Source organism: Bos mutus, chromosome 16 (assembly GCF_027580195.1).
Source record: "Bos mutus isolate GX-2022 chromosome 16, NWIPB_WYAK_1.1, whole genome shotgun sequence".
Taxonomy (NCBI): domain Eukaryota; kingdom Metazoa; phylum Chordata; class Mammalia; order Artiodactyla; family Bovidae; genus Bos; species Bos mutus.
The window spans coordinates 5880710-5907054 of NC_091632.1; the positions used below are offsets into that span (position 1 = coordinate 5880710).

General features: G+C 58.1%; 1 protein-coding gene across 10 annotated transcripts in view; it reads left to right on the top strand.

Moving 5' to 3' along the window:
* PPP1R12B (protein phosphatase 1 regulatory subunit 12B) overlaps positions 1–26345 on the top strand; it is a 167478-nt gene that overhangs the window by 51354 nt on the left and 89779 nt on the right. For 4 of the 10 annotated variants that reach the window (XM_070384637.1, XM_070384634.1, XM_070384635.1 and 1 more), the window contains exons 4-13: positions 1235–1394; positions 2519–2663; positions 3596–3670; positions 5188–5267; positions 5873–6066; positions 10091–10203; positions 12639–12839; positions 13730–13812; positions 14646–14771; positions 20504–20683. In XM_070384637.1, coding sequence (XP_070240738.1) covers positions 1235–1394; positions 2519–2663; positions 3596–3670; positions 5188–5267; positions 5873–6066; positions 10091–10203; positions 12639–12839; positions 13730–13812; positions 14646–14771; positions 20504–20683 — 1357 coding nt within the window. The other 6 variants (XM_070384639.1, XM_070384641.1, XM_070384640.1 and 3 more) reach the window with 6 other exon arrangements.

Here is a 26345-nt window from a genome sequence, read left to right on the forward strand (position 1 = left end):
CGCCAGCTCCCGAGTGTGCAGACGGCGTGGGCGTGGCGTTCCGCGGCCCTTGTCCCTCTGAGCACTGGCCAGTCCTCTCTCTGACTTTGCGCCTTTCCTCTTGAGCAGAGCTGAACGTGGTGCTGGTGGGACATTTGTTGCAGCCTCTGAAGTGATCTTTAACCATCCTGATTATGAAATTTTCTGGTAGTTTGTTACAGTGAGGAAGCTAATTAATTAGACGAAGAAACTCTGAAAATACTTACTTTATATTTTCAGAAGAATCCACTTCAGAGAACCGGTCAGGATCTCTGACTGGAGGTCTTTGGGTTCTTTTAATTTAAAAAGTTGCAAGTAACCCTGGGCCTGCATGGCAGGGAGGACAGGCCTTGGGGCGTCTGCCAGAAGTGCCTCAGAGCCGTGTGGGCCCGAGGCTCGGGGACGTGCCTTCCTGCCGGGAGCCCCGCACCCACAGTCTGCGGTCCCCCTGGGGGTCTCTCTGCTGTGACCTTCCTGATGGGATTCCTGCTGGCCGGACGGGCCTGCGTTCACACCACCCAAGGCCGCCTTTGCTCCAGCAGCAGAGCTGAGGCGCTGAGACAGGCCGAGTGCCTGCAGAGCTGAGAATACTAACACTTAATAACTTGTCTGTAATGTTCTGAAGGGAAATAGAATCCCTCGGAAGTGTCTCTGTGCTGACTGCTCCTCAACTCTAGGCCACAGAGCTTCACTCAGCATGTTTCTGTACTCAGGGAAATGAACTTCAGAGGGAGTTAATTTATCAAAGTACGTGACGCCTGAGACTAAGGTTGTTGCCCCGTCTTAGGTGTAGCAAGGGGAGAGGAGGGGCAGGCGGGCCTGGGGGCGACCGCTCTGTGGCCCCGAGTGACCGCCCGGCCTCCGCGTGTTTATCCCCTCCTGTGTTCAGTGGGGGTGGTGACAGCTGCCCGCAGAGGACTGTGGGGAAGCAAAGGTTAGCGTGTGGAAAGGCTGTGACTGTACTGCTGCAGGTGCTACAGAGCAGCAGCCCGCCTGTCTTCAGGTTCTTAAGGCCAGAGTGCCTGCAGGCCTCAGTGGGCCCGCCGTCTGTGTTAGCCCTGTGGCCTCTCCCTGGGGGGCTGCTGGCAGCTGTGAACGCCATGGCTTTTCTGATGCAGAGTGAGTTGGCTGAGCACCAAGCTGCTACTGGCGCTTGGCCCTCAGGCGGGCCTGCCAGGCCGCGGCGGCTGAGTGGCTGTCTGGCATGCCTCCGCAGGGCTGGACCTCGAGCAGGCGCGGCGGCAGGAGGAGCAGCAGATGCTTCAGGACGCCCGCCAGTGGCTCAACAGCGGCAGGATCGCCGACGTGAGGCAGGCGCGCTCGGGGGCCACTGCCCTGCACGTGGCTGCAGCCAAGGGCTACTCTGAGGTCCTCAGGTGGGTCCGCACTGCGGCAGGGACACACAGCCAGGAGCAGACGCAGCGCTGAGGTTCCCAGAGGGGGCACTGTCCTCTCTGCCCTCCTCCCCCGTCGCTGTCCCTCCTCCCCCTTCTGCCCTCCTCCCCCGTCGCTGTCCCTCCTCCCCCTTCTGCCCTCCTCCCCCCTCCCTGTCCCTCCTCCCCCCTCCCTGTCCCTCCTCCCCCCCTCCTCCCCCCCGCCCTCCTCCCCCTCCTCCTCTACCTGCTGGGTCGTTCCTGCCCTCCTCCCACTGGCCGCCCCGGCTTCTCCTGGCGCTCTCCGGGGAGCAGAGCTGGGGTGGCCTGGGGGGCCTGGTGGGTCTCCTGCTGCTCGGCGGTTCATCTCCGGGTCCCCTGCACCCCCCACCGAGCCCCGCGGTACAAGCAGACACGCGTCCCTGTGTCCTCTGTGGACTCGTTAGGCTGGTGGCGTAGGTTTCGGGGGAGCTGTACTCGCTGCGGCGGGGCGGTCGCCCGCGCGGGAGGGGTCTGGACTCTTCCATCTCCCCATCCCTGTGCTCCCCCTGCTTTGTGGAGCCTCAGGGCCGCCGGCGGGTGCAGCGCTGGCTGCTGGCAGCTCCGTGTGTGTCTGTCAGCAGGCGCTCTCACTGCTTGTGTCCTGGGACGAGGCTCCTGGTCTGTGTGGTGGGTGTTGGTGCTCCTGTCTTCAGGGCAGGGTTCCGTCGCTTGCTTCTCTGGAGGCCTGCAGCGGTGCTGCCTCCATCAGCTGGGGGTCATGCTGGCCTCCACATGCCCCGCGGCCTTGGAGCCTCAGTGGGAGCCCCTGCAGACACTCCTGCGGTAGGAGGTGGCAGACCGCCCGGAGAATGGGCGCGGGAGGAGGGAGAGGATGAGGGGCCGTGGGCCGGGCCCCAGACGGGGCTCTGGGTGATCTCTGTGCTGAGGGATGACATGGCTGCACCCCAGTGTGGCCTCGTTCGGGGGGGACTCAGCTGTGACAGCTGCGCTGATGCCTGAGAGAGCAGACCTGGGCTCGGGGCTGGGGCTCGGGGCTGGGGTCTGCAACATCAGACAGATGGCTGTGCGTTGGGCAGGGAACCCTGATGCAGAGGATCTGAACGTCTCGTCCGGATTCTCCTCAGACTTTTGATTCAGGCTGGCTATGAGCTCAACGTCCAGGATCACGACGGCTGGACCCCTCTGCACGCAGCCGCTCACTGGGGCGTGAAGGAGGCTTGCTCCATCCTGGCGGAGGCCCTCTGCGACATGGACATCAGGAACAAGCTGGTGAGTGGACGCCCCCAGTGGCGTCCTGGAGCACGAGGCGGGAAGGCCCTGCCCAGTGGCCAGGCCTGCCATCTGGAGCAGGCACCCCCAGCAGCTAGAGCCCTGCACCTGCCCCATCCACCCACCTACAGGCACATTCGCCTGGTGACATGAAACCCATCTGCTGACTCTGCTTACACCGAAGCCCCTGAAACAGACAGAAAATGAAAAAAGAAAATGTTCTTACCTTAGCGGAAGTGAGCAGTGGGGAAGCCCGAAACCGCTGTCGGGAGAAGTGTGAAATGCTTCAGCTTTTCATTCAGAAGCGTAATAGCTGAGCCCTGCTCACGTCCGTTCGTTAAAACGTGACGACGACAGCATCCTCGAGTTTGGTGAACGTAGTGCTGTCCAGCCTCGCTTCAGGCAGGTTAGAGGCCCTGCAGCTTCCTCTCACCTGCTGCTGCGGATCCGGAGGCCTGGCTGTTTGCTCAGGGCCCGCTCCGGTCTGCCCGCCCCGCCCCGCCCACCCAAGGTCTGTGGGCCCGGGCCCTTCGCTGAGCTGTGGCCTGAGGGTCTCACTTAACGGGCTGCTTCCTGTGACTGGTCTTAGTGCCCACGCCTGGGCCTCCTTCTGAGGCCTCTGAGAGCCCCTTGTTGAGTTCATTGTAGCAACTGTGAGCATTTGGAAGAGATACAAGTAGAGATTTCAATTGATTATTTGCCGAGAGACGATAAACACTAGAGGTGAGGTGAGGATTTCCTGCTCACTGTTTCACAAAACGCAAAGCCCTGTGTCTGTGGGGTCCCCTGTCTTACGCCTCCTCTCTGATAGAGGAGGGCCTCATCCTGGTGCTAAGTCGGCGAGTTAGGGAGGCAGCGGTCAGAGGCGTGAGGCGAGCGCCAGCTAGTCCCCGGGTAGAGGTGTGTGACCGCGGCGTCTGTCTCCTCGCCAGGGCCAGACGCCGTTCGATGTGGCCGACGAGGGCCTGGTGGAGCACCTGGAGACGCTGCAGAAGAGACAGAGCGTGGTGAGTCTGCCTGGCGGCCGCGTGGTCTGTCTGTCCGCGTCCTGGCAGCGGTCGCTGTTCCTCCAGGAACTGTCCATTAGAGGAAACACCCCCAAAGCCACTGCTGCAGAAGTTCACTCATTGTCTTGTATCACCAGCTGGAAGGCAGACATGGCGATGGCAGCTCTGGTTGCTGGAGTTCTAGGAAGTGAGTGTGGCGTGTTGGAGTCAGTGTTTTCCAAACAGGGAGTACTGAGTTGAGGATGTCTTGTGAGTTCCTTATTGACTGAAGGGACTTCTTTCTTTAAAGGAGGTTGACTACAGGGAGGAATATGTTTCTTTCTTAGAAAGCAAGCAAACCCACGAAGCTCAGAGATGTGGCCTGGGCCGGCGCTTGGTCAGTGATTCATACCTAGCCCAGGTCCATCCGATGTCCAGTCGCTCCCTTCCTGCTCTCCTGAGTGTGTGATGGTTTGCTCCTGGGCCCGTGGCACAGCACCTCTCAGGAGGACCATGGAGGCTTGTGCCCACGTCCAGGCACAGTGTGGAAGCCCTCCCAGACCGGGGTGAGCAGGGAGTGAGTCACATTCCACTGCAGGCGGGCTGTCGGTGGGGAGGACGGGGCCGGTCACCGCAGGGCTCGAGCAGCTAGCTCCCCTTGGGGTGGAGGAAGGTCACGCTCTTGCTTTCCTGTGTTCCCCTCTGCGGGGCCGAGGCTCGGGTTCAGAAGGGCGTGCAGAGCCATTCTGAGGGGAGAGCGTGGGGCTCCCGGTGCTCAGCGCCGTCGGGCTGGGGCGGGAGAGGCCTCGCTGGGGAGCCCGGCCCCAGAGTGCAGATGCACTGGGCCCAGTGGGCTCCGTCACTGAGCAGTCACAGCCTTGCTCACATCAGAGTGTGATTTTCACGGTTACGTGTTAATTGTTTTATGAATACTTTATTCTGAAAGAGTTTTGGGGCTCACGTAGGAGTTGCAGAAATACAGTAGAGAGTTCCCACGTGTGTTTTACCCAGTGTGGTTTGTCTATGAACACGAATAGTGTCTTCACTAAATGACATCTTCCCACCACTGGGAGTGCTGCCTGCCTTTGCCTCCGCATAACTCTGGGATCCAGGCATAAAAATACATGTTGTCTGGAGCGTGTGTCTAAGTGCTGGGCAGGTTTTCCTAAGGGCTCGTTTCCCATTTGACACCTGTTTCTCTGTAGAAGCCTCGCCAACTTAATTCAGCATCAGATCATAGAGCGTTCTCTCACAGGTGCTTCTGGCGCCTCACCCTTTGGAGTGAGGTTTGGGGCGATGAGGTTTGGATGTTTAGGAGGCTGGTGTCCCTGAAGCTCTGGTGCCATGGTTTTCCTCTTCTCACTGGCTGAGGGCTTTCCTCTGTCTTCATCTTCTGAGCAGACCCTCCGCTGTGTCCCCTGTCCCGCCCCCCGGCTCCCCTCTGGTGCTGGTGCAGTGATGGGGCCGCTGGAGTTCTCGTCACTGCTGATTTCTTCCCATAGTCAACATCTTCCCTTTCCTGTTCTCTTGATTTCCAGCTTCGAAGTGAAAAAGAGACACGGAATAAGCTAATCGAATCAGACTTGAACAGCAAGCTGCACAGCAGACTCTTTAAGAAGTAAGATATTTGGGTTTGAGCCCAGCTGCGTGTGACGGACGTAGCTTGAGAATTCATACGGTGAAGAGACTCGTGTCTGGTTGTAGCCAGATGGCCTTTAAACACGGGGGATGTTCGATGGGTGAGGAGGTGGGTGGCGTGGCCACGGGGGACCTGCGAGTGGGGGTCTGTGCTCACTTTGTGAAGTAATGGAGACCGTGTGTTTCTTTTTTCCCAGCTGTGGGCTCTTAGTCCCAAGTGCTTCCCGAACTGGAAGCTCTGAGCTCGGGGCCACGTCTGTTCCGTTGCCCTTGTTCGGGCGTCTCACGTGGTCCTGGCGTGCAGTGATCACGCAGTAAACATTTGTTAAATGACTTGTTAAGACTGTTCACCTCGTTCACCATGAGGAGTCGTAGCCCCGTTTTCCCGAGTGCAGAGCAGCCAGGTCTCCTTACGTCACACTCTCACGTTGGACACTAAAGGGACCTGAGGGAGGGTTTATGTGTGTTTCTGTTACCACTTCTACACAGAGGTTCCTAGGCTTGTCCCCCTTCTACCAGCTCCGCAGCAAGCTCAGAAAGTGGTTTCTCCTCTTTGAGTTACTCAGATTGTCGTCTTTACTTTAGCAAAGAGAAGATGCTCTGTGAGGAGGAGACGCCCAAGTCCCAGCGAGTGGAGGAGGAGAGCAAAGAGTCCAGCAGCTCCAGCTCCGAGGAGGACGAGGGGGAGGACGAGGCCTCGGAGTCAGAGGCCGAGAAGGAGGCGGGGGACCCCGAGGCCATCCGTCCGCAGAGCGCAGGGGGCCGCCACGTGTCAGAAGGCAGGTGGAGCCAGCCCTGGGGGACTGATTCCCAAACAGGGGCCCCAGACCGTTTGCTTCTCCCTTCTCATCATGTGAAGCCCCTTCAGTTGCTGGTTGGGGATGGAAGAAGGAACACAATCCTGGTTACCTTGCTGACTCTTGACGATGCACATTGTGTCGAGAGTCTTCAGTTTGCTCTGCAGTGAGGGTGGGGTGCTGAGCTTGGTCGGACCACCAGGCTCTGGGTTAGCCCGGGGTCTCCACTCGTGGGCAGGTGTCCCCTTCCAGGTGGACCTGGCATATCTGGGTTTTGCTGGGTGGGTCTGCCTGCGGCAGTGGCTCTGCTGGATAACTGGGGGCTCGTGATGAGCTCAGACTCCACAGGCCGGGGCCTGTGGTCACCACATGTTCCCCTCCAGAGGCATCCCGAGAAGATGCAGGGTTTTCGGTGAGGGGGTGGGCCCGCTTTGGCTGAGAGTCGAGTGTGTGTCCCCCTGGAGCCTGCCCCTCCCTGGCACCCGCTCTGTGAGGGGTCTCCTTTACTGACATGATTTCTGCAGTTTCAGGGGAGCGCTGCCCTTGTCCACGTCTGGTCTCTCCGAGGACATTTAGGATCTTCGCTTTTGTAGAGCAGACGGGCAGCGGGTTGGTCTGTAGAGCAGGAGAAAACCGTTTAGTCCCTGAGACTCGAGTTGCAGGCACAGCGTGCTCTGGAAACGCCCATGGCAAACCCGTCAGACATGTACACGTCCATCTTTCCAGCGTTTGCTTTCTTCCTGAGGCTCCCAGTGTTGTCTGGAACACGCGCCCAGGCTTCTCTGTGCCAGGTCACCACCTCAGCGGCCTGGGCTGCTGATTGGCCCCAGGTGCCCAGGCCTCAGGTCTCTCGTTCCCTGCAGCCTGGCTCCACGCTGCTCACGCTGCTGCATCCTCTTCAGAGCCCTCCCGTGCCCCCTTCAAGGCTCTGCCTGCAGAGGGTGTCCCAAGCCCAGTGGCCTGGCCTCCCTGACCTCTCCTGCCAGGCTGCAGCTGGCCTTTGCAGCGCTGTCCCCAGGTCCGGGCGTGGGCTAGCCGCCCTGGGCTGCTGGAGTTCCCACACGGGCCCCGAGGCCCACCCCACAGTTGCTGTGCCGTGGGGTTCAGCTCTGCCACCGGGGATTGACTTTGGTCAGAGGCTGTCGGGCCTGCCAGGCTGAGGGAGTCTTTGCTCAGGCCTTCCCTGTGGGGGAGCTGCAGAGGCAGCCCCGTCCCGTGCTCTCACCCATCTGCCCTCCAGCGGCGCCCCCTCCTCCTAGGCCGTGGCAGGGACCTGGGGCTGGGGTCTCCGGGGGTCGCTTCTGGGTCTCAGCCTGCACTTGGCCTGGGAGGGGCAGGCACAGTCACTGGCTGTTTTGCTGAGTGTGCCCCGGGCACGCAGAGGGTAGGAGGGCGTGTGCGTGAGCAAAGCACACGTCACGTGAGCGGTGAACGCAGCTGGCTGTGTCCCCTTGTGAGGAGGACTGTGAGTTTGGGATTTATCCCGACACTTTCGGGTCGAGGTCAAGGAGGACGAGGAGCTCACACCCTCCCGAGAACACCCCGCGTGCGTCCACACGGGGCACAGCGCGTCACGCTTACGTGGTGTGTTAAATCGCAACACCCGTAACGTGTGCTTGTTTACTCCTTACACTGCCCTGTGTGTAAGCGGGGAGGGGACCCGCAGGTGAGGTGAGTGAGGTCTCAGAGCAGGGGGTGGTGGGTGCCGAGACCCCGACTCTGACTGGGGCTCAGAGCAGCAGGGCGGGCGACATGCAGGAAGGGAAGCTGGGTGGGGCTGAGGAGAGCCGCGCCGTGTGGGGGGCCGGTGCACCCGGGCTCCCGTGCCCAGTTGGCCGAGACGCTCTCCTGACGGGGGTGCCCCTTGCAGCCCCGCCCTCCTGCCGCCCGCTCGTCTCTGCACCGGCTCCTCTGACTCGGGTTCCCACGGGTGGAGCCGCTGTGTTGCCCGGATGGCTCGGCCTCCGTGCGCGTCTGCTCTCCCCCAGCCATGCGTTACAGGCGCTCGGGGGCGCAGCGTGTCCGGCTGAGCCCTGGGCAGGACAGGTGCGCAGCGCTCACCTGGGGGCCCGGGGGGGCGGCTTGTGCCTGAAGCTTCCAGGTGCTGCCTGGACCCCCGCGCACACTGAGCAGGCCTGGCCTCAGGCGCAGCCTCGTAAAGTGACGGTTCCGTGTGTGTGACGCACGCGTGTGGTTGTAGGGAGTGTTAACGATGTTCTGCGGTAGGTGTAAGCAGCCTGCGTTTCCCTTTCTCGTCCTGAGCTGCCGTGAGCCTCTGCTGAGTTAGTGATCTGCTGCTGCGTGACAAGACGGCTCTGTGCATGCAGCGGTGTTAGCGGTTGGTGGCTTGGGAAGCGCTCTGCCAGGCGGCTTCCCTGCCATTCGTGTGGCAGCGCTGGCACAGTCAGGCGTGTGCTGAGCCGGCGGCTGAGGGGGCTTCTCCCTTCTGGCTGTCAGGCAGGCAGCCCTGCTCTCCCCGTGGCAGCTGGATTCCAGCCGTAACCACAGAGGACAAGCTCCGCACACGCGCCTTTCCAGGCGTCTGCTTGTGTCCCTTTGCTTCTGTGCCAGGGGCCACAGAGGGCAAGGGTCAGGCCTGGGGTCAGTGTGTGGGTGGTGGGGCATGCCTAGCCCAGGGGCCACAGAAGGTTACAGATCAGGCCTGGGGTCAGTGTGGGGGGGGGCATACCCACCCCAGGGGCCACAGAAGGTTACCGGTCAGGCCTGGGGTCAGTGTGGGGGGGGCATACCCACCCCAGGGGCCACAGAAGGTTACAGGTCAGGCCTGGGGTCAGTGTGGGGGGGGCATACCCACCCCAGGGGCCACAGAAGGTCAGGCCTGGGGTCAGTGTAGGGGGGGCATACGTATCCCAGGGGCCACAGACGGTCACGGGTCAGGCCTGGGGTCAGTGGGGGGGGCACACCCAGCCCAGGGGCCACAGACGGTCATGGGTCAGGCCTGGGGTCAGTGTGTGGGTGGTGGGGCATGCCCAGCCCAGGGGCCACAGAAGGTCAGGCCTGGGGTCAGTGTGGGGGGGGCATACCCACCCCAGGGGCCACAGAAGGTTACAGGTCAGGCCTGGGGTCAGTGTAGGGGGGGCATACCCACCCCAGGGGCCACAGAAGGTCAGGCCTGGGGTCAGTGTAGGGGGGGCATACGTATCCCAGGGGCCACAGACGGTCACGGGTCAGGCCTGGGGTCAGTGTGGGGGGGGGCACACCCAGCCCAGGGGCCACAGACGGTCACGGGTCAGGCCTGGGGTCAGTGTGTGGGGGGGTGGAGGGCACACCCAAGGTGTAGGCTCACCGGGTCAGCCCTGGGACAGCTCTTGTGGTTATTGTGGATATTCAGGGCAGTCTGAACATCTCTGCCCAGGAAGACTGCTTCGCGGGGTCGCGGGGCTGGGCCTGGGGAGTCCAGGGACCAGAGGCGCAGCAGCCCCTGGGCGCAAGCAGACGGGTTCCTGCCGACACCCGGGGGGCCCTCCTGCTTGTGTCTCCACCGCGCCCCAGGAGCGCCCTGAGAGTGCTCTTGGCCTGCGGCTGTCCCCCGCCAGGCCCACGTTCCGCCCTCGGGCCGGCTCCTCTCTGAGCCCACCAGGCTCGGCACTGGGTGTGTTCGCCGCGTCCTCACCGTGACTGTTTTGCATCTTACCTCTTTTTCAAATTGCCTAGGGAGCAAGGTCTGTCTTGTACTTTCTCTGGCTTTTTCTCCAGCCCCCAGAGTGGACTCTGCCCGTACTTACTGATGAACTGTGTGTGTGACGTGTGTGAGGAGAAGGCTGTCCGTTGTTCGTGTGGGAGTTGGTGTCAAGACAGAATTTCACCTGAGCCCGTTTTCTTGTAAGAGGCAGAGGTTGTGGGAGGTTTCATCGTGGTTGGAGTCTGAGCCTCACGTGGCCCTGGTGACCCGTGTGGTAACGGGTGAGTCTTTTGTGTCAGAACAGTACAGACTCGCACAAGGGTTTCCTCACGCACTTGTTGCTTCTCCTGTCTTTCACCCCAGATGACGGGCCGGGCGCCGTCCCCAGCCGTCCCAACTCTGACAACAGGAGCAGCGTCATGGAGCGGACCCCTGCAGCCCCGCAGAGCGCCGTTCCCACCTCTTCAACCAGGAGAGTGAGTGTGTGCGGTTAATCTGGGTATTGCCCCCGTTGCGGTGATACAATTACAAAGACCTTAAAGATCCAGTCGAGCCTGTTTTTCTTACTTGAGTGTAGTTGGCTCACAGCATGCGTTTCAGTTGTGCAGCAAAGTAATTGTTATACTTGCATGTGTATTTTTTTCCAAGTTTTTTCCGTTATAGATTATTACAAAGTATTGAGTACAGGGTGCCAGTGTTAATACAGTAGGGCCTTGTTATTTTATATACTTTTGTTGTTTAGTTGCTAAGTTGAGTCTGACTGCAACCCCCATGGTCTGTAGCCCTCCAGGCTCCTCTGTCCATGGGATTTCCCAGGCAAGAACACTGGACCGGGTTGCCATTTCCTTTTCCAGTTTTATATGTAGCAGTGTATATGTTAATCCCAGATTCTTCATTCATCCCTCACACCCCTTCTCCTTTGGTAACCGTGAGTTTATTTTCTGTCTGTGAGTCTGTTTTGTAAAATCGTTTTTTTTTTTTCTGATTCCACACACAAGTGGTGTGGGGATGCGTGTCTCTCTCAGACTGCACGTGGTCCGATCATCACAAGTGGTGTCGGGATGCGTGTCTCTCTCTGACTGCACGTGGTCCGATCACCTCTCCATCCGTCAGAGTCGCCACAGATGGCGTTAGCTCATCCCTTTCTGTGGCTCTGTCGTGGCCGAGTGTTGATCACATCGTGTACTGCGTCTCCACATGCCCCCCGTCACGGCGGGCTCAGGCTGCTGTGACGGGGGGCACAGACGGGGTGGTTTATACTTCGAGGTCTGTGTCCCACCGTCCGGAGGCTGGAAGTCTGCCGTCACGGTGCTGGCAGGTTCCATCCGTGGTGAGGGCTCTCTTCCTGGAGCTCAGACGACCCCCTGGTCTCCAGACGCTGTCACTCTGGGTGTCAGGGCGTCAGGGTGTGGGTCTGGGGGGTGGACACAAGCAGTGCGTTCATGACTTGCCCGCAGTGTGTTTTAAAGAACTTAGAAACCATGGCCTGGCGATGTGGCTGCCGTGTGCGGGGTGGCCAGGCGCCAGCAGCCTGGGACCAGGGGAGTGCTGCCACGGTCTGTCATCCCGAGTCTGAGGTTGGGGCGCACGGGTCACAGTCGGGCTGGGCGGAAGCCAGGGCGCAGCGACGAGCACGCGTGTCTTCACTCTCCCTCCATGGGTGAGGTCTGTGCAGCTGCTGGCGGGAGGGCAGAGGTCAGAGGGGCTGAGGGCCAGAGCCTCCCTGGCCTCGTCAGCCTGAGGCTCACCGCAGGGGAACTGGCACATGCTTCGGCTGAGGTGCTGGGAAGCGCTGTGCTTCTGCACGCGCTCCCTCACTCACTGGCCCCTCGGCGCCTCCCATGGGGACCAGGAGGCAGACACTCGGCCGTTCCGCGTTCTGGCGGCCCCGGCAGGACGTGGTCCTCACTCCGTTGTGAGGAGTGTGACCGGATCACCCGCTCTTTAGGAGGAAGAGGACTGGATTAGGAAAGCCACTGACACACACCCCTGCCGCTTTGCTCAGAAGATGCTGAGGGAGCCCGGACGGCTCTGAAAGAGCCCACAGGGTGCTTCTGCAGAGCCCCTCAGAGGGGCGTGCACGAAAGAGCAGATCTAAGCACGGCGAGGCTTCTGCTGCGTCCCGCTGTGCCAGCAGCAGAGTTGGCCTGGTTCTGGAGCGGGACCAGCGCTCTGGCGGGGCCCCCGTGGCCAGGGAGGCAGTGGGCTGGTGGTCCCCGGGCCAGCTGTGCCTCAGCCTGTCTTTGGCTGACTCCGGTCTGTGATGTGTTCTGTGGTTTGTGGAAGTGAGATGCTTAAGGACAGTGTAAGCTTTCCGTGAACCTTTCTCTTTTAACGTTAACATTACTTTTTAACGAAATGATGGTAATGAAAACGGTCATTCATTTTTGAAAGCTGTTCTCTTGGCAGAATTTAAAACCTGGCAACCGTATAACTTCTGCCATTTTTTTCTTTTTGATTTTGCTGCTTCTTGAAATCTGAAATGCTTAGAACTGTCGCCTGTATCAGATTAGCTGTTTTCTTGAAGCAGCTAGAGTCTGGGTGGAGAGGCCTGCGGTGTGTGTCAGTGTTGCCTTAAGTCAGCTCACCACAGCCCCGCCACAGGGCCGTGGCCCGCCTGTGTTCCCCAGGGTCCACGTGTTGCAGGAGGGTCAGCGCTCAGCCAGGTTCACAGGTGGGTGGGTGGAGGCTTGGAGACGGGCAGGCTGCTGTCCCCTGGCCCTGTGTCAGCACTCACCCAGCTGGTGGGTCCTCTGTTCGGTGGGCGCCCTGCGAGGGCTGAGGGCTGCTGGGGGGTGGCCGTGGCGCCCGGCCTGCTCTGGGCCCCCTGTCCTCCTCACGTTGCCCTCGCCGCTCAGCCAAGGATGGGAGGAGCCGTCGGGACCTCACCTCCAATGCCCCTTCCCTCTAGCCCTCCAGCCTCTTCAGCAAGCCGGAAGAGACCAGGGACGAGTCTCCGTGTTCGTGGAGGCTGGGCCTCAGGAAGACTGGCAGCCAGAACGTGCTCAGCGAGGCCGCTGGGGCCAGGGAGGCCCTGCGGGACCGGGGCGCATCTGTCCACCGCTCGGCCTCCAGCCCCCGCATCTCCGCCCTGATGGACAACAGAGAAAAGGTGCGGTGTCCTTCGGTGGCAGTTCAGCCTCGGGGACACATGGAGACAGTGTCCGGGGCCTAAGCTGCTTCTGGAAGTACAGAGTCTGTAAGAGGAGACCCGTGTGTTGACCATCGGATAGCTGTTTGCTTGCGATGATTTGGTTGTCCAAGAAAGAAAAACCCTTTTCCTTTTGGCCTGCCTTCTGTTCTTCCCTTCCGTGGTCCCCTAGGGCAGAAACTTGAGAGCGTGCAGGCAGGGATGTGGCCTAAAACGTTCTCTGAACCAGCACCAGTGGCTCATGCTCTTAGTGTTCAGAAGCAGAGTTCCTTAGTTGGGCTTTCAAGCCTAATGAAGCTCGGGCAACTGAACACTTAGAAAACAAACTTCCGCATCTACTTCCCTGACTAATGGGTGTATGCGGGGGCTGAGCTCTCACCCGCTGTTCCCTGGGAGCCGCGTGTTCCTGGTCTTGAGATGGTCCAGGTTTCACGGGGCATGCTGGCAGCTTGTCTGAGCGGCCGGGTCTCCTCCGAACGCAGCCCCCTCAGTCAGCCCTGTGTTTCTGGAGACGCTCGGGCCAGGGTGTCAGCACGTCTGTCGTGCCTGTGGCTACCTTTCAAGGCAGACAACGTCAGAGCACAGCTTGTCTCTGGCTTTTCAGAGGTCCCCTTTTGGTGGGACCTGCTGCTGTTCCCTTATTTGATCATCCCGGCTTTTCCCAAGAGAATTCTCTCCCTACGTGTTGGCGTCTAACGGAGGAGAGCTGGGAATAAGCCTTTGTTAATACCGCTCAAGCAGGAGTTGGTGCTGAGTTTGGAAGTAAATCACGCAGGTGTGTAAGCTCTGCTTCGCTGCCCCAGTGTGTCAGGGCGGGCCTTCTCTGTGCTTCACTTGTTTTGACTTTGCAGGAGAGAGAAACCAGAAGCTCCTTGAGTTCACTGGGGCTGCGGAGGCCGGGCAGCACTAGCGACCTTGAGGAGAAGGAGAACAGGTACTGTCGTGCCCCACCCCCCCAAGTCCAGTGCGGGGTTCCCGACCCGCCAGGGGGCTTGTGTCTGTGCACAGTGGGCTCTGAGAAGGGGGCTCAGTGTCCACACGGGTCTCTCAGCACAGGGCCTGGCCCACGGGCAGCACTAGAAACCTTGTTACAGAATGGAGTGAGCAGCTTCTAGTTTTTATGTCCATGTTAAGATGAGTGTGGGAACTGTGACCTACGTCGTGTCTCAGAGCCGCCCGCGGGCTGGAGCCGGCTCCTCAAGGCGCGATCCTCCCCCCGCAGCCGGGCGCCGCCTGCAGCCTGCTGGCGGCGCGGAGGCCTGGTCCACCCAGGCCTGCTGGAGCGGCCTGCACTTGCCACAGTCCCCACCTGGGAAGGGCTGCTGGGGGACCTGGGGAGGCAGAGGCCCGAGTTGCCAGCTGAGGGTGAGCCTCTCCTGGGTGTGTGCCCTGCTGTGAGCCGAGGGGCTGCTTCTCCTGGACGCTCGTCCTGTCCATCCCCACTCCTGCTCTGCTTGCTTGGAGTGACCTGCCCTGGGCTGACTCGCCAGCCTTTCTAAACGAGGAGCAAAGTGACTCCTCCTTCCAGAAGCTCCAGACCCTGGGAGCGAGGCCTTGGTCCCCAGTGAGGAGGGCTGGCCCTGAAGTGGGTGAACGGGCAGACAGAGATCCTGAACCGGTCCTCCGTCTGTGCAGGGAGCAGCGGAGTCCGCAGACAGGCCCTTGGAGGGAGTTCCGCGTGCCCCTCTGCCGCGCTCCCTGTCCGCCCTGCCTCTGGCGCGGCGGGAGGCAGCGGCCTGAGCGCCGCCCTGTCTGTTGCCTCCGCAGAGAGTCGGCTGCTAACCTGGTGCGTAGTGGCTCCCAGCCCCGGCAGCCCTGGAGGGACGCAGCCAAGGGGAGCGAGACCCCGCAGACGGCCGCTCCCTCGACCTACGTGTCGACCTTCCTGAAAAGGTACCTGGCCCTCACTCTGGCTGTGGACAGATGGGTAGTGACTGCATGCCTTTTTACACCCAATTAGCATCACAAAAGTGAATCAAAAAATAATTGCTTTTAGATTTCTTGGGATTAACATCTTAAGTAATTTTAAATTAAAGTTAATTTCTTTTCCTAACTGAGTTAGAGTAAGCTAATTCCAACTTCTCCCCACAGACAGATCTGAATACACACTCCGCCCTTTCAGTCCTGTGCAATCTGCAGCCACTTCGGCTCCCAGCAGTGTCTGAGCGGGACTGAGCTTAAGCCCCAGCCTGTCTCCAGTCTCACCTGGGGAGCGGGGAGGCAGGGAGGGGCCCAGAGGGTATAAGGGGAGATGGGGACGGTTTTTTATTTAAAAGTCTTGTATTGAAGCTTGTTCATTCAGGGACTTGAGTTGTTGTTTTTTTTTTTATGACTTTAATGGCCCTCAGATCCATCAAGATGTGAAAGTCGCAAGTGTGGTGCAGAGAAGGTACCCGGGTATCCTGCCCCTTTCTCACCTGTATGCCCCTCTCTGCAGTTACTTTCTTTGCCATGTACCAGCCAGCAAGCAGCGCACCCCTGCCAGAGCCCTGAAGCTGTAAGACACAATTAATATTTCAGTTTAAACTTTGCTGCTCCTGTGGAAGAATCTGACTCTCGTGGCTTCTTCTGCATCCTCTCCTCACTCCCACTCTCTTGCCCTCCACCTGCCTCTTCGTGCCACAGTCTCCATCATTAGGTGTTTTGGTGCTTGGTCGGCTGCCTAGATACAGGCTTTGGCCACACACTATGTTTGGGATAAAACACTTCCATTTGCTTGGAAGAATCTTATCAACCAGTTAACATCAGAACGTGGGCACCGTTCTGAAATCAGAGAGCCACTGTAGCCTTTTGAAACTTCAGCTCTGCAGATGTGTCCTGTAAGAGAAGGCTCAGCTTGGACAGCGTGCCTGCCCGGTTCAGGGATGCAACGGAAGCTTGTCCCACAGCCTCCGTGCTTCTGGCTTTATTGAGGCTGTTGCTTGTTTGTCTTCAGGGGCGAGGCCTTAGTCTGAATAGATGCTTTACTGCTCCTTACGGTTGGATCCAGGACTAAGAAAAGTTGTCAAGGAGCATAATGTCCTAGACCTTGGAGGGGCGAGGCCGTGTTCGCTCTTCAGGCCTGGTGGGGTACTGTGGCAGGCTGGGGCTTCCACGTCCACGTCTCAGCGGGCGCATGGAGGGAGTAGTGTTTGGTGGGGCAGATGTCGTCTGCACAGTCTTGGTGAGCCGAGAGCTTGGCTGGGGGGAGGGCCGCTTCTCTGTAGGGCGGGAGTGCGCTTCCTTGTGTGAGCGAGTCTGAGAGAGCAGATCTTATTTTATGATCTTTCAAAAGGAAAGAAACATACACAGTCGCTATTTCAGACAGAAAGCGCGAGGAGGTGTTTGTCATTCTTAGACTATGCCAACTCTCAGAAACTTCCCGTTTGCTGTTCTAGGCAGAAATTCCTTTTGTACAGCCAGTAAGATGCGTCTTTTGCCCAAGAAGTCTTCCTGACCATTTCTGCTCACACCCCCAGGTTGCTGTTACCGTCAAGTTTTTAAATAAATTCAGACTCACATGATTACCTGCTGCAGTTGAGGTGGTGGTTGCGTGTCTTGGTGGAGCAGAGAAGCTGAGCTCCGCCACCTCCCGGGTGCTGCTGTGTAGACATGGACCCCTGACCCTCAGGTGCCCTGGCCTCTGGCTGCTCTCCGCTCTGCGCTGTCTGCTCCAGAGCGTCTCCAAGCTTTTGCAGTGGTGCTTCTGTCTCAGGGAGGCCTCTGGGCTCGCATGACTTTCTGTCCTAGGGGTTGTCGGAGTCTTTTCCAGCCTCCCCTCTCAGGCCCACTCCGTCCATGCATTCTGCTTCCTCCTGTTGCACCTCTTCTCCTGTCCTCCCCTCTGCAGGTTATGGACGAGGCCTGCTGGCTGCAGGCCCAGTGCAGGTCAGGCTGGGTCCCTCTACTCCCAGCGGCCGCGTCCTCTCCTCTGCCCAACTTGCTTGAAGCGCCTAGATGGGCGGGGAGGTGGCGCTGGGTGGGTGGTGAGCCGCGCGTCCTGGAGGAAGTGACAGTGCATCCTGTGCTGGACATAGTGGCCCCTCCGTCTCCACCTTTCAGCCCATCGCAGCCCACTCCTGCTGCCTCCCTCCTTGCCGGGGATTTGTGCAGCTCCGGGCGGCCAGCAGCCCGCCTCCCGCCCTGCTCCGTGCAGGGCACACTGCTGGTCTGTGCACCACAGCAGGTAAGCGCTGGGCCGCCGGCAGGCCCTCAGGTGCGGCTTGGCGAGCTCGGGTTAGGTGTGCGCAGCCGCCCCAAGGCTGCCTGTCCTGTCCACAGAGGGGCGTTCAGGCTTCAGCTTAATATGGCCGCTTTCACTTCTCAGTAGCCCTGCAGTCCGGACCGCGAGTCCAGGCTCAGACTGTGTGGCAGATCAGAGATCACAAACATCCCATCTTTCACCTACATTTTCTGTAGTGCTCAGTAGGACTCTTCTGTGTCTCTTTCTGGAGGATGGCGTCCAGACCCCGGTGCACAGGATGCTCGGTCCTGCACCGGAAGCGCTCGGGCCGCGGTGAGGAGGCCGTGGCGCTGGTCGTCTCTGTCCCGGCCGAGTCTTCCTGGCGTCCGGCCCGTCCGAGCAGCAGCTGGCTGGGCGGAGTGTGATGTGGCGTGGAGTGTCCGCTGCGGCCGTAGCTGGTGTGACTGTGGTCAGAGCCCTTCCCCGGCTGCGGCCAGGGCCACTCTGCTCCTGTCCTTGCAGCTGGCGCAGGCAACGAAGCGTCCGCGAGGGCGGTGCCGCCTGCGCCCATGCTGGGGCCGCCTGATGCTGTCCTCCCGGCGTGGTGCTGCCCTCTGCTGGGCGCTGCTCACAGCCCCGTGTGACCGTGCGCACTCGCGCCAGGCCCCACTACAGTGCGCTTGCCCAGGGTGCTAGCCTGTGGGGACAGCCGTGTTCTCCTGCACGTGGCGACGCTGAGGCAGAGAGGCTCCCCGCAAGCTCAGAGCGTGGCCTGGGGGCGGGGGGGCGGAGGAGGCGTAGCAGCTGCCCTGTGTTGAGCCCCAGTCTGGGCCAGGCATGGGGCTCGTGCCGAACAGCGTGACATCAGGACTTGGTTCACTCACACGTACAGTACACCCGGTAATGGGGACTGCGGTGTGATGAGTCTTCATTTTTCCCCTCAGTCAGGACGGTCCGAGACAGGGCTGGCGCGTGGCTCGAGTCACAGTGGTTGGAACGGCTTCCGTTTCCGGGGTCGCCTCATGGTCCAGAGCGTGGCTTCCGTTTCCGGGGTCGCCTCGTGGTCCCGAGCGTGGCTTCCGTTTCCGGGGTCGCCTCGTGGCCCACAGTAGCTGCTAGAGTCCTCGGCGTCACGGCTGCATTCTAGGCCATTCGAGGGAGGACGGGGAGACAGGGCTGTGTGCCAAGAGGGCATGCCTCTGAACTGAGAATTTCCCCGAAGCACTAGCTTTCTGCTTAAGCCTCGCGGGCTCCCTCCCGCAGCCCGGGAGACTTTGATGCCTGTGGGTTCTTCACCGGGCTCGTGGCTGCCCTGAGCCATAGGGGCCTGGAGTGAGCAGCATGACTGTGGGTGTGTCCTGTTCGGTCCTGAGGAGCCCCCCGGCTTGTGAGCGGCGGCCTCACTTTACAGATGAGGAAACAGACCCAGAGTCCAGCCATCTAACCGCGGCCACAAGGCTGGAAGGAGCAGAGGCGGGCTGAGCCTGGGTCTGTGCATTTCGGGGCTCTTTTTCACTTTTTTGTTTCTACTGAGTTTATCTTTTATTCTGGGCACTAAGTGTTCCACAGGTTTGTCTTATTTAATCTCACAAGACCTTGCACTTGCAGTCATCATTATCCCTGACTTAGAGGGCGAGAGATGGGAGAGGTTAAGCTTGGCCCCAGGTGGTTCCAGAGCCCTGGAGCTTTTCCTCTTCCGATCCCAGCAGCCTGTAAAATTATGCACTTCAAAATAGTAAAAATCATATTCTGTAATTTAACAAAATAAAATACTTGGCATTTCTCCAGCATAAGAAATTGCAGAGATCAAAGCATGTTTTAACTAAGCAGAATTTCATGTGAGGTTTTGATGATTGTAAATTTTTTATACCTTTGTTTCTGGTTAATTTTATTAGTGCTTCCTGGAGACTTATACATCTTGGAAGTCTGAGAAATTATTTGCCTTCACTTTAATTTAAAAAAAAAAATGTGAAATCTCACCTTTTTCCTGAGCTATTAACTGCTTCTGGAGAAGTGTCTTGTGTTTTTTAGATACCAGTTCAGAACTGTTCTATTTTTATCCTTGCATCTAGGTACCGTATTGGTAGTTTTATGATCTGATCATTCTTTCAAGCTTATTATAATGTGATTATTTGAAAATGAGCTTATAGCTACTTAAAGCACTTGTGGTAGTTGTAATTAGGTGAAAAAAACAGATTTTTAGCATTTATTACTTCCATTGCTTCCCCATGTCTGTGAGTATCAATTTTGGGTCTCTGTTACCCCAGCAACAAGCTGTGACATCACAAACGATGGCTTTTTGGGTGCAGAGCCAATGGCTGCTCTCAAGTCTTTGTTAAGAAACAAAGATCTTGTTTTCATGTAAATGAGTGTAATTGCACAGCTTGCCAAAGGGAAGTCTGTCTCAGGGTTGCGCGTAGGATCCCGTTAGTTTCTGTTGGGTCACTCCTGTCTGCAGTTGTGAATGTGGACAGTCGGGCACTGGCTCCCTGGAGAGAGAGCGCTTGCTCTGCTAGGTGAGGTTGCAGAGTGCTCCCGAGTGGGTCTGGGCGATCTGGGAAGACGGTCATCTGCCTGCCTGGTGTCGGCCGCGGCCCCTCGGGGCTCCCTGCCTGGGGCTGCGGGCGGTGTAAGTGACCTCAGTGTCGTCTCGTGTGTGTGTGTGTGTGTGTGTGTGTGTGTGTGTGTGTGTGTGTGTGGCGGTGTAAGTGACCTCAGTGTCGTCTCGTGTGTGTGTGTGTGTGTGTGTGTGTGTGTGTGTGTAGACCAGGTGGTGCTTAGGAGGCATTCAGAGCACTTTCGTGTCTGTCACTACTTGTGCCATAGCTAATTAAATGACATTTTTTTGTATCTCAAAATTTTGTTTTCCCTTTTCCTGAAACATAACTCCTTAGGCAGAAGATGTCAGATTGAAAGCATAATCACTGTTGTAAGATTTAAGAGCTCAGGATTAAGAAAACAGACCAACCACAGACAAATTCTGACCAAGAAGATTCTCTGGGCAAGCCCTCCTCAAGGCTCTGCCTCTGCCAGGGCGGTGGCGTGTGTGTGTCTGTGTGTGTGTGCGTCTGTGTGTGTGTGTGTGTCTGTGTGTGCTGACTGTTCCCTTTCTGTTATGTCCTCCTGACTTCAGGACCCCTCACAGGTCCCAGGGCAGTGGTGTGTGTGTGTCTGTGTGTCTGTGTGTGTGTGTGTGTGTGTCTGTGTGTGTGTGTGTGCGCGCGCGCTGACTGTTCCCCTTCTGCTGTGTCCTCCTGACTTCAGGACCCCTCACAGGTCCCAGGGCGGTGGTGTCTGTGTGTCTGTGTGTGTGTGTCTGTGTGTGTGTGTCTGTGTGTGTGTGCGCGCGCTGACTGTTCCCCTTCTGCTGTGTCCTCCTGACTTCAGGACCCCTCACAGGTCCCAGGGCGGTGGTGTCTGTGTGCTGACCGTTCCCTTTCTGCTCTGTCCTTCTTGATTTTAGGACCCCTTACAGGTCCCAGGCCGACTCCACGGCAGAGAGAGCCGACGGCGTCGCCTGCAGCAGCCCGCTCTGTGTGATCACGAACCGCCCCCCGCCCAGCACTGCCAGCGGGGTTCCAGCCACCACGCTGCTCTGCGCCCCTGGCCCTGAGCCCTCTGTGGAAGCCAGGCAGAGGAGGAGGTGTGTGGCCCCCGCCCTCTGTGGGCTCTGCTCTGCAGCAGGAGGTGGGAGGTGCAGGGTGGGCGGCGACAGTGAGCCCCCAGCTCAGAGGCTTCTTGGAGACAGAGCTTTCTGGTGCGGCTCGGGTTTGTACCCTGCCTCTTGGAGACTTTCGGTGGAGATTTTAACTACTTCTGGTTATTTAACGTACGTACTTCTTCTGTTACGGGTACAGGCGTTTCTTCTGTCTCCTCATCTTACGGAAGAGAGGCCCCTCAGGCCCTGTCTCCCCTGGCGCTGCAGCGCCTGAGCACAGGGAAGGGTCTCAGTCCCGCTCTGTGCGGCCCGTGCCGACCTCTGGCAGCAAAGGAGAGCAGGGACGCGATAAAAGGCTCCGAGAAGCAGAGCTCGATGTGCGGTGGGGATTAATTTGAGAAGAATGTCAGAAAAGGCAGTGGACAGTGTGTGGCGAGTGGCGGGGGTCAGTGGCTGGCTGTTCTGTAGACTCACTGGAGGGGTGGAGGGAGCAGCCGAGAGCTGACCTCAGAGACTTTAGGGAGGAGCTGAGAGAGCTGACTCCACACTTAGGGCGGAAAGCGAAGAAGAACTAGAGCCTCTGGTGAAAGTGAAGAGGAGAGTGAACAAGCGGCTGCAAACTCAGCATTCAGAAAACTGAGATCACGGCATCTGGTCCCATCACCTCATGGCAAATAGATGGGGAAACAATGAAAACAGTGGCAGACTTTATTTTTCTGGGCTCCAAGATCACTGCAGATGGTCACTGAAGCCTTGAAATTAAAAGATGCTTGCTCCTTGGAAGAAAAGTTACGACAAAACTAGACAGCGTATTAAAAAGCAGAGACATTACTTTCCTAACAAAGGTGTCTCTAGTCAAAGCTATGGTTTTTCCAGTGGTCATGTATGATGTGAGAGCTGGACTATAGAGAAAGCTGAGCACCGAAGAATTGATGCTTTTGAACTGTGGTGTTGGAGAAGACTCTTGAGTCTCTTGGACTACAAGGAGATCCAACCAGTCCATCCTAAAGGAAATTGGTTCTGAATATTCACTGGAAGGACTGATGCTGAAGCTGAAGCTCCAATACTTTGGCCACCTGATGCGAAGAACTGACTCATTGGAAAAGACCCTGATGCTGGGAAAGATTGAAGGCGGGAGGAGAAGGGGACCACAGAGGATGAGATGGTTGGATGGCATCACCGACTCGATGGACATGAGTGTGAGTAAGCTCTGGGAGTTGGTGAAGGACAGGGAAGCCTGGCGTGCTACAGTCTGTGGGGTCGCAAAGACTCAGACGCTGCGACTGAGCAACTGAACTGAACTAAGCGTCGGGCCTGAGAGACCTTGGAGTATCGACTGAAATGGACAGGCCGTTTTCTCCATTTGATGAAGTGGTGAAAAATAGAATGCATTCCATTTGGGAATTGAAGACTGAAGACATAATTATCCCTTTTTTAAGACTATAAAAAGAAGTGAAATGTTAGCAAAATTTAGATTCCAGTTTGACTCCATTTTATTCTGAATATCCAAAAAGAAGGAGTGTTGTGTTTGTGAGTGTGTGCACATGTGTTGCAGGTCAGAGCGTCTTTTCATCTACAGATACAGTGAGTTATATGCACTAGATACGTGTTTATTGTAAAGATAGCTCAAAGGCATGTCTTTTGAGACGAAATGGAGGAAGATAGGTTGAAAAAGTGCTTTTCTTCTTCGTTTCCTTCCTTTCTTTTTTCATTATTTACATAAAACTTGAAGAGATTCTATTTTTTGGGCTAACAGGTTGCAGAGCCAACAGTTGTCGTCTTATGATGAGCCTCCAGCCAGGACAGGTTTAGTAAATCAGATCTTCAGTATTTGCTGTTTGTGCGTCTCGTAGCTCAGACGTGAGTCAGATGCTGTTAGTTTCATCCAGAGACTGAATGCGAAAGTCATCTTTGATTTGCTGAAAAAAAAACTCCCTTTGAAAACTGCTCCTGAGTGGAGACAAGTGAAATGGGTTAAATCCACCGTTGGGACCACGGGCCCTGAAGGACGCTGAGCCAGGGGCTGCAGGCTGCCCCGCTGCTGCTCGGGAGCCGCAGGGAGAGCAGGGGACACGGCGACGGTCTGCCGGGGCTTTATAAGCTCTGCGTGGCAGCCTGCTGCGGACTGTGGGCTTGCTTCAGGAGTCTCCCGCGATCCGCAGTATTTACTGAGTAACAGCTCTGCACCACGTGCTGTGTGGAATGCGGTGCGTTTCCTCAAGGAGCAGCGCGCATAAAAGAATTAAGTCAAGGTGCCTTACAGAGGACTCCTGGGGGCTCAGAGAAAGTCAGGCCAGGAGTGCAAGGCCCACCCTGTTGGGAGCTGCGGGGAGCGGGTGTGCACTCCAGGCAGTGCGCGAGGCGCTCCGTGCTCCAGAGGCCCTGGAGGAGACTGACATGGGGAGGGTGCTGGCCAGGGTGGTCCGGGCTGAGGCCCCAGGGCAGGCCGGGGCTGCGAGGGGCGGGCGGCCACAGCTGGGAGGAGTGCGGGCTCGCACGCAGAGCCGTCATCGGCCTCAGGAAGAGTGTTCTGAACACCTTGCAGAGATACGCGTCACACAGCGTGTGAGTCACCAGGCGCGATCACCTGTCCACGTTAAAGCCTTCCTCACCTCAAGAGGAACCCAGCTCCTCGCTCTGTGCCCCGGGTCCCCGCTGTCCTCACTCCCCGCTCCTGCCCTCTGTCTCTCTGGAGCTCCCCACCTGGACCATCGCCCCGAAGTGCAGTCCGGGCATGGTCTTCTGTGACTGGCTTCTTTCCCCGGCCTGGTGTCTCCAAGGCTCTCTGTGCTGTGGTGTGCGTCAGGACTTTCTTCTTTGTGTGGGTGAACACTGTCCCTTTGGATGGCTATCCTGCATTTTGTTTGACATTCGTAAGTTGCTGGACATCTGGATTGGTCCTGCCTCTTGGCTATTATAAACATTCAGGTACAAGCTTCTGTGTGGGTATATGTTTTCATTTCTCTTGGGTGTATACCTCAGCGTAGAATTTCTTAGTTATCTGTCCATAGAAGATTTTAGCCAAAATAATAATAATAACTTGGTCTGAGTTACATTTTTTAAAACTCTGTCTTTTGAGCTCTGGTTGCAGCGTTGCGTGTGGAGTGGACAGGGAGGAATGACGGGGAGGGGGTGAGGCGACCCGTCGGGGCCTCTGCAGACGGGAGCGGGGCGCATGGAGGAGGGCGGTGGCCGTGGCGGGACAGGATGAGGAGCCCCCTTGGGGCAGCTCCAGCAGCGCAGTAGGTGGGCCCGCAAGGACCCTGTTCCCCGGTCAGCGTAGCAGAGTGTGTCTGAGCGAGGAAGAAGGAAAGGAAGCTCCCAGGGGGCAGATGTGAGGAGGCCCCAAAAGCCAGAGTGGTCTGCGTGGCCCGGGGCAGCCTGAGGCCTGGGGGCTGGAGGCTTGGATCTGGTGCCCAGTGTGGACGCAGGACGCCGGTCTGTGGGCCTGAGTGTGTTTAGACCGTTCACCAGGAGCCCATCTGGGCTGCCTGGGTCCCGGCCCCTGCTCCAGAAAAGAGAGGTCTAGGCAGGGATGGAAAACTCTAGATTTTAAAGAATACATACGTATGTGTTATTTTCTTCTTCAGGTTTTTTTCCATTTTAGGTTATTACAAGATACTGAATGTAGTTCGCTGTGCTTACGGTAGTCTTTGTCGTCAGAAAAATCTTTGGGCTGTTTTTACCACGCATGCAGTTTGGAAATCGCAAGCCAAGACTCTAACGTAGGATCCAGCTGTGTACTCTGGAAGCCTGGGGGCCGGCATGGCACACACACGGTCGAAACTACCTCGAGAAGAAGCACGTGTGCAGCCCGGGGTCTGAGGCATTTCCGTGCCGTGGTCCCCTCCAGAGATGCCCTCGCAAGCAACGCTGCATGCGCTGCGGCAGGCAAGGGCGTGCACAGAGCGGGGTCCGGGCCTGCGAGCTCTGGCAGAAACCGCAGACTGTGCCTCGACCGTCACGTCAGCACAGTCCGCCCGCAGGGTTTTATTGGAGCCCCACTGGAGGACTGTGACCTGGAAGACCGTCTCAGGAGGCCCCGAGGACGGTTCTCCCGTCGGAGGTCCTGGCACAGCAGGGCCGTGAGGTTTGGGACCACAGGCCGTCTGTCCATCCATGACGTCTTACTGGCGGTTGGCACGACCCGGTCTGCTCATCCTCACGGCCCCATCCAGGAGGAGGGCTCTCTCTGAGGGGCTGTCTTGTCAGGGCTGCTGCTGCTGCTGCGTGTAGTTGAGCAGGCATTTCTGCCGACAGAGGTTTGGTCTGTGTGAAAGGCAGACACGCTGCACGGTAGAGGCGGAGGGGCCGGAGGACAGAGACGTAGTTTTACGCCTGAGTCATTCGTGTCTTGCCACTAAGTCTGAGTTTTACTCACAGTGAGGGTAACTGGGAGCGAGCAGTTGTACCAAAGGCAGGTCTGTAGGCAGAGCAGTCAAGTGAGGGGTTGGGGGCGCTTCTTGGGACAGGAGGCTCTGCTGCATGCTCGTGTGTTCAATAGTGCTGTGTGAGCATGCTGCAGCCTCGCAGTGAGACTGCCGTGTGCCCAGCGGAGGTGTCAGGAGGCGCAGTCCCAGCAGAGCTGGCCCGTGTATCCCTGGGGAGGCCAGCAGGCCACCCGGAAGCTGCAGATCTGAGGTTGCGCGTGTGGACGGGCCGACCGCACAGTGCGGGTCGGAGGCGCAGGGGAGCTGCCCACAGAGGTGCCGGGCTTGAGTTTTGAGGGGTCGGTTGTGGGCGGTGGGTGGTGATTTAGAGAGAACATGAGACACGCAAGGAACAGGTGACTGTGCCTGACGCTGGGGGGAGGTAAGGCCGTGCGGCGTTTGCCCAGGTGTCTTCTGTGAAGCAGGTCTAGATGAAGTAGTAGTGTTCTGTGGCTAAGTGAGCTTGTCAACTGCGGTTCAGATGGTGAACAGGCTTCCTCTCCAGCTTCAGGGCAGGGAGGGTGAGCATCTGTAGCCTTCCCCACTTTCCGTGTCTGCGGAATCCTTGTATTTTTCACAGGAACCCCAGTGGTATTCCGCTGGGATAATCTGGAGACTGTGGCTCCCAAGGGGCGGGCAGGAGCTGGTGGTGTCGTGTGTCTGTGCTGAGAAGCCTGAGCTGCTGCTCTCAAGGCTGTGGGCTAGAGTGTGTTCAGCTGGGGAACAGCTCGAGCAAATAAAACATGCCATTTAAGCCTTTACGGAATCAAAGTCATTCAGTTTCTCCTTCAGACAAACACAGGCTGAAAGAGAAACAAATCACATGTTTTGCAAACAACCGAATTTTCCTTCTGAGAAAACATGCTGGGTGCTTACTCTTCGCCCTGACGCGCAGCGTCCTCTGAAGTCGGGTCCTTGCGGCGGTATTCCGGCTCCTGCTGGGAACTGGAGGCCTGTAGCCTGTGTTTACGGGTCCCGTCGGAGACGGACAGTGTCGGGACCGGTCACAGCGGGACCTGACTGGGGGAACGTCGTCTTGGGAAACATCGCCGTCTGCAGCGTCACTGCCGCCTGTGAAGTGGGGTGTGGGTCACCGTGCCCGGTGCACTGGCTCTCCCCTTCTGAGCTGCCTCCGTGGCTCGGTGGGTGCAGGAGCAGCCGCCCCCTGTGGGGCCCTGAGCTCAGCCTTCGAGCTGCAGACAGGGCCACTGGCGTCA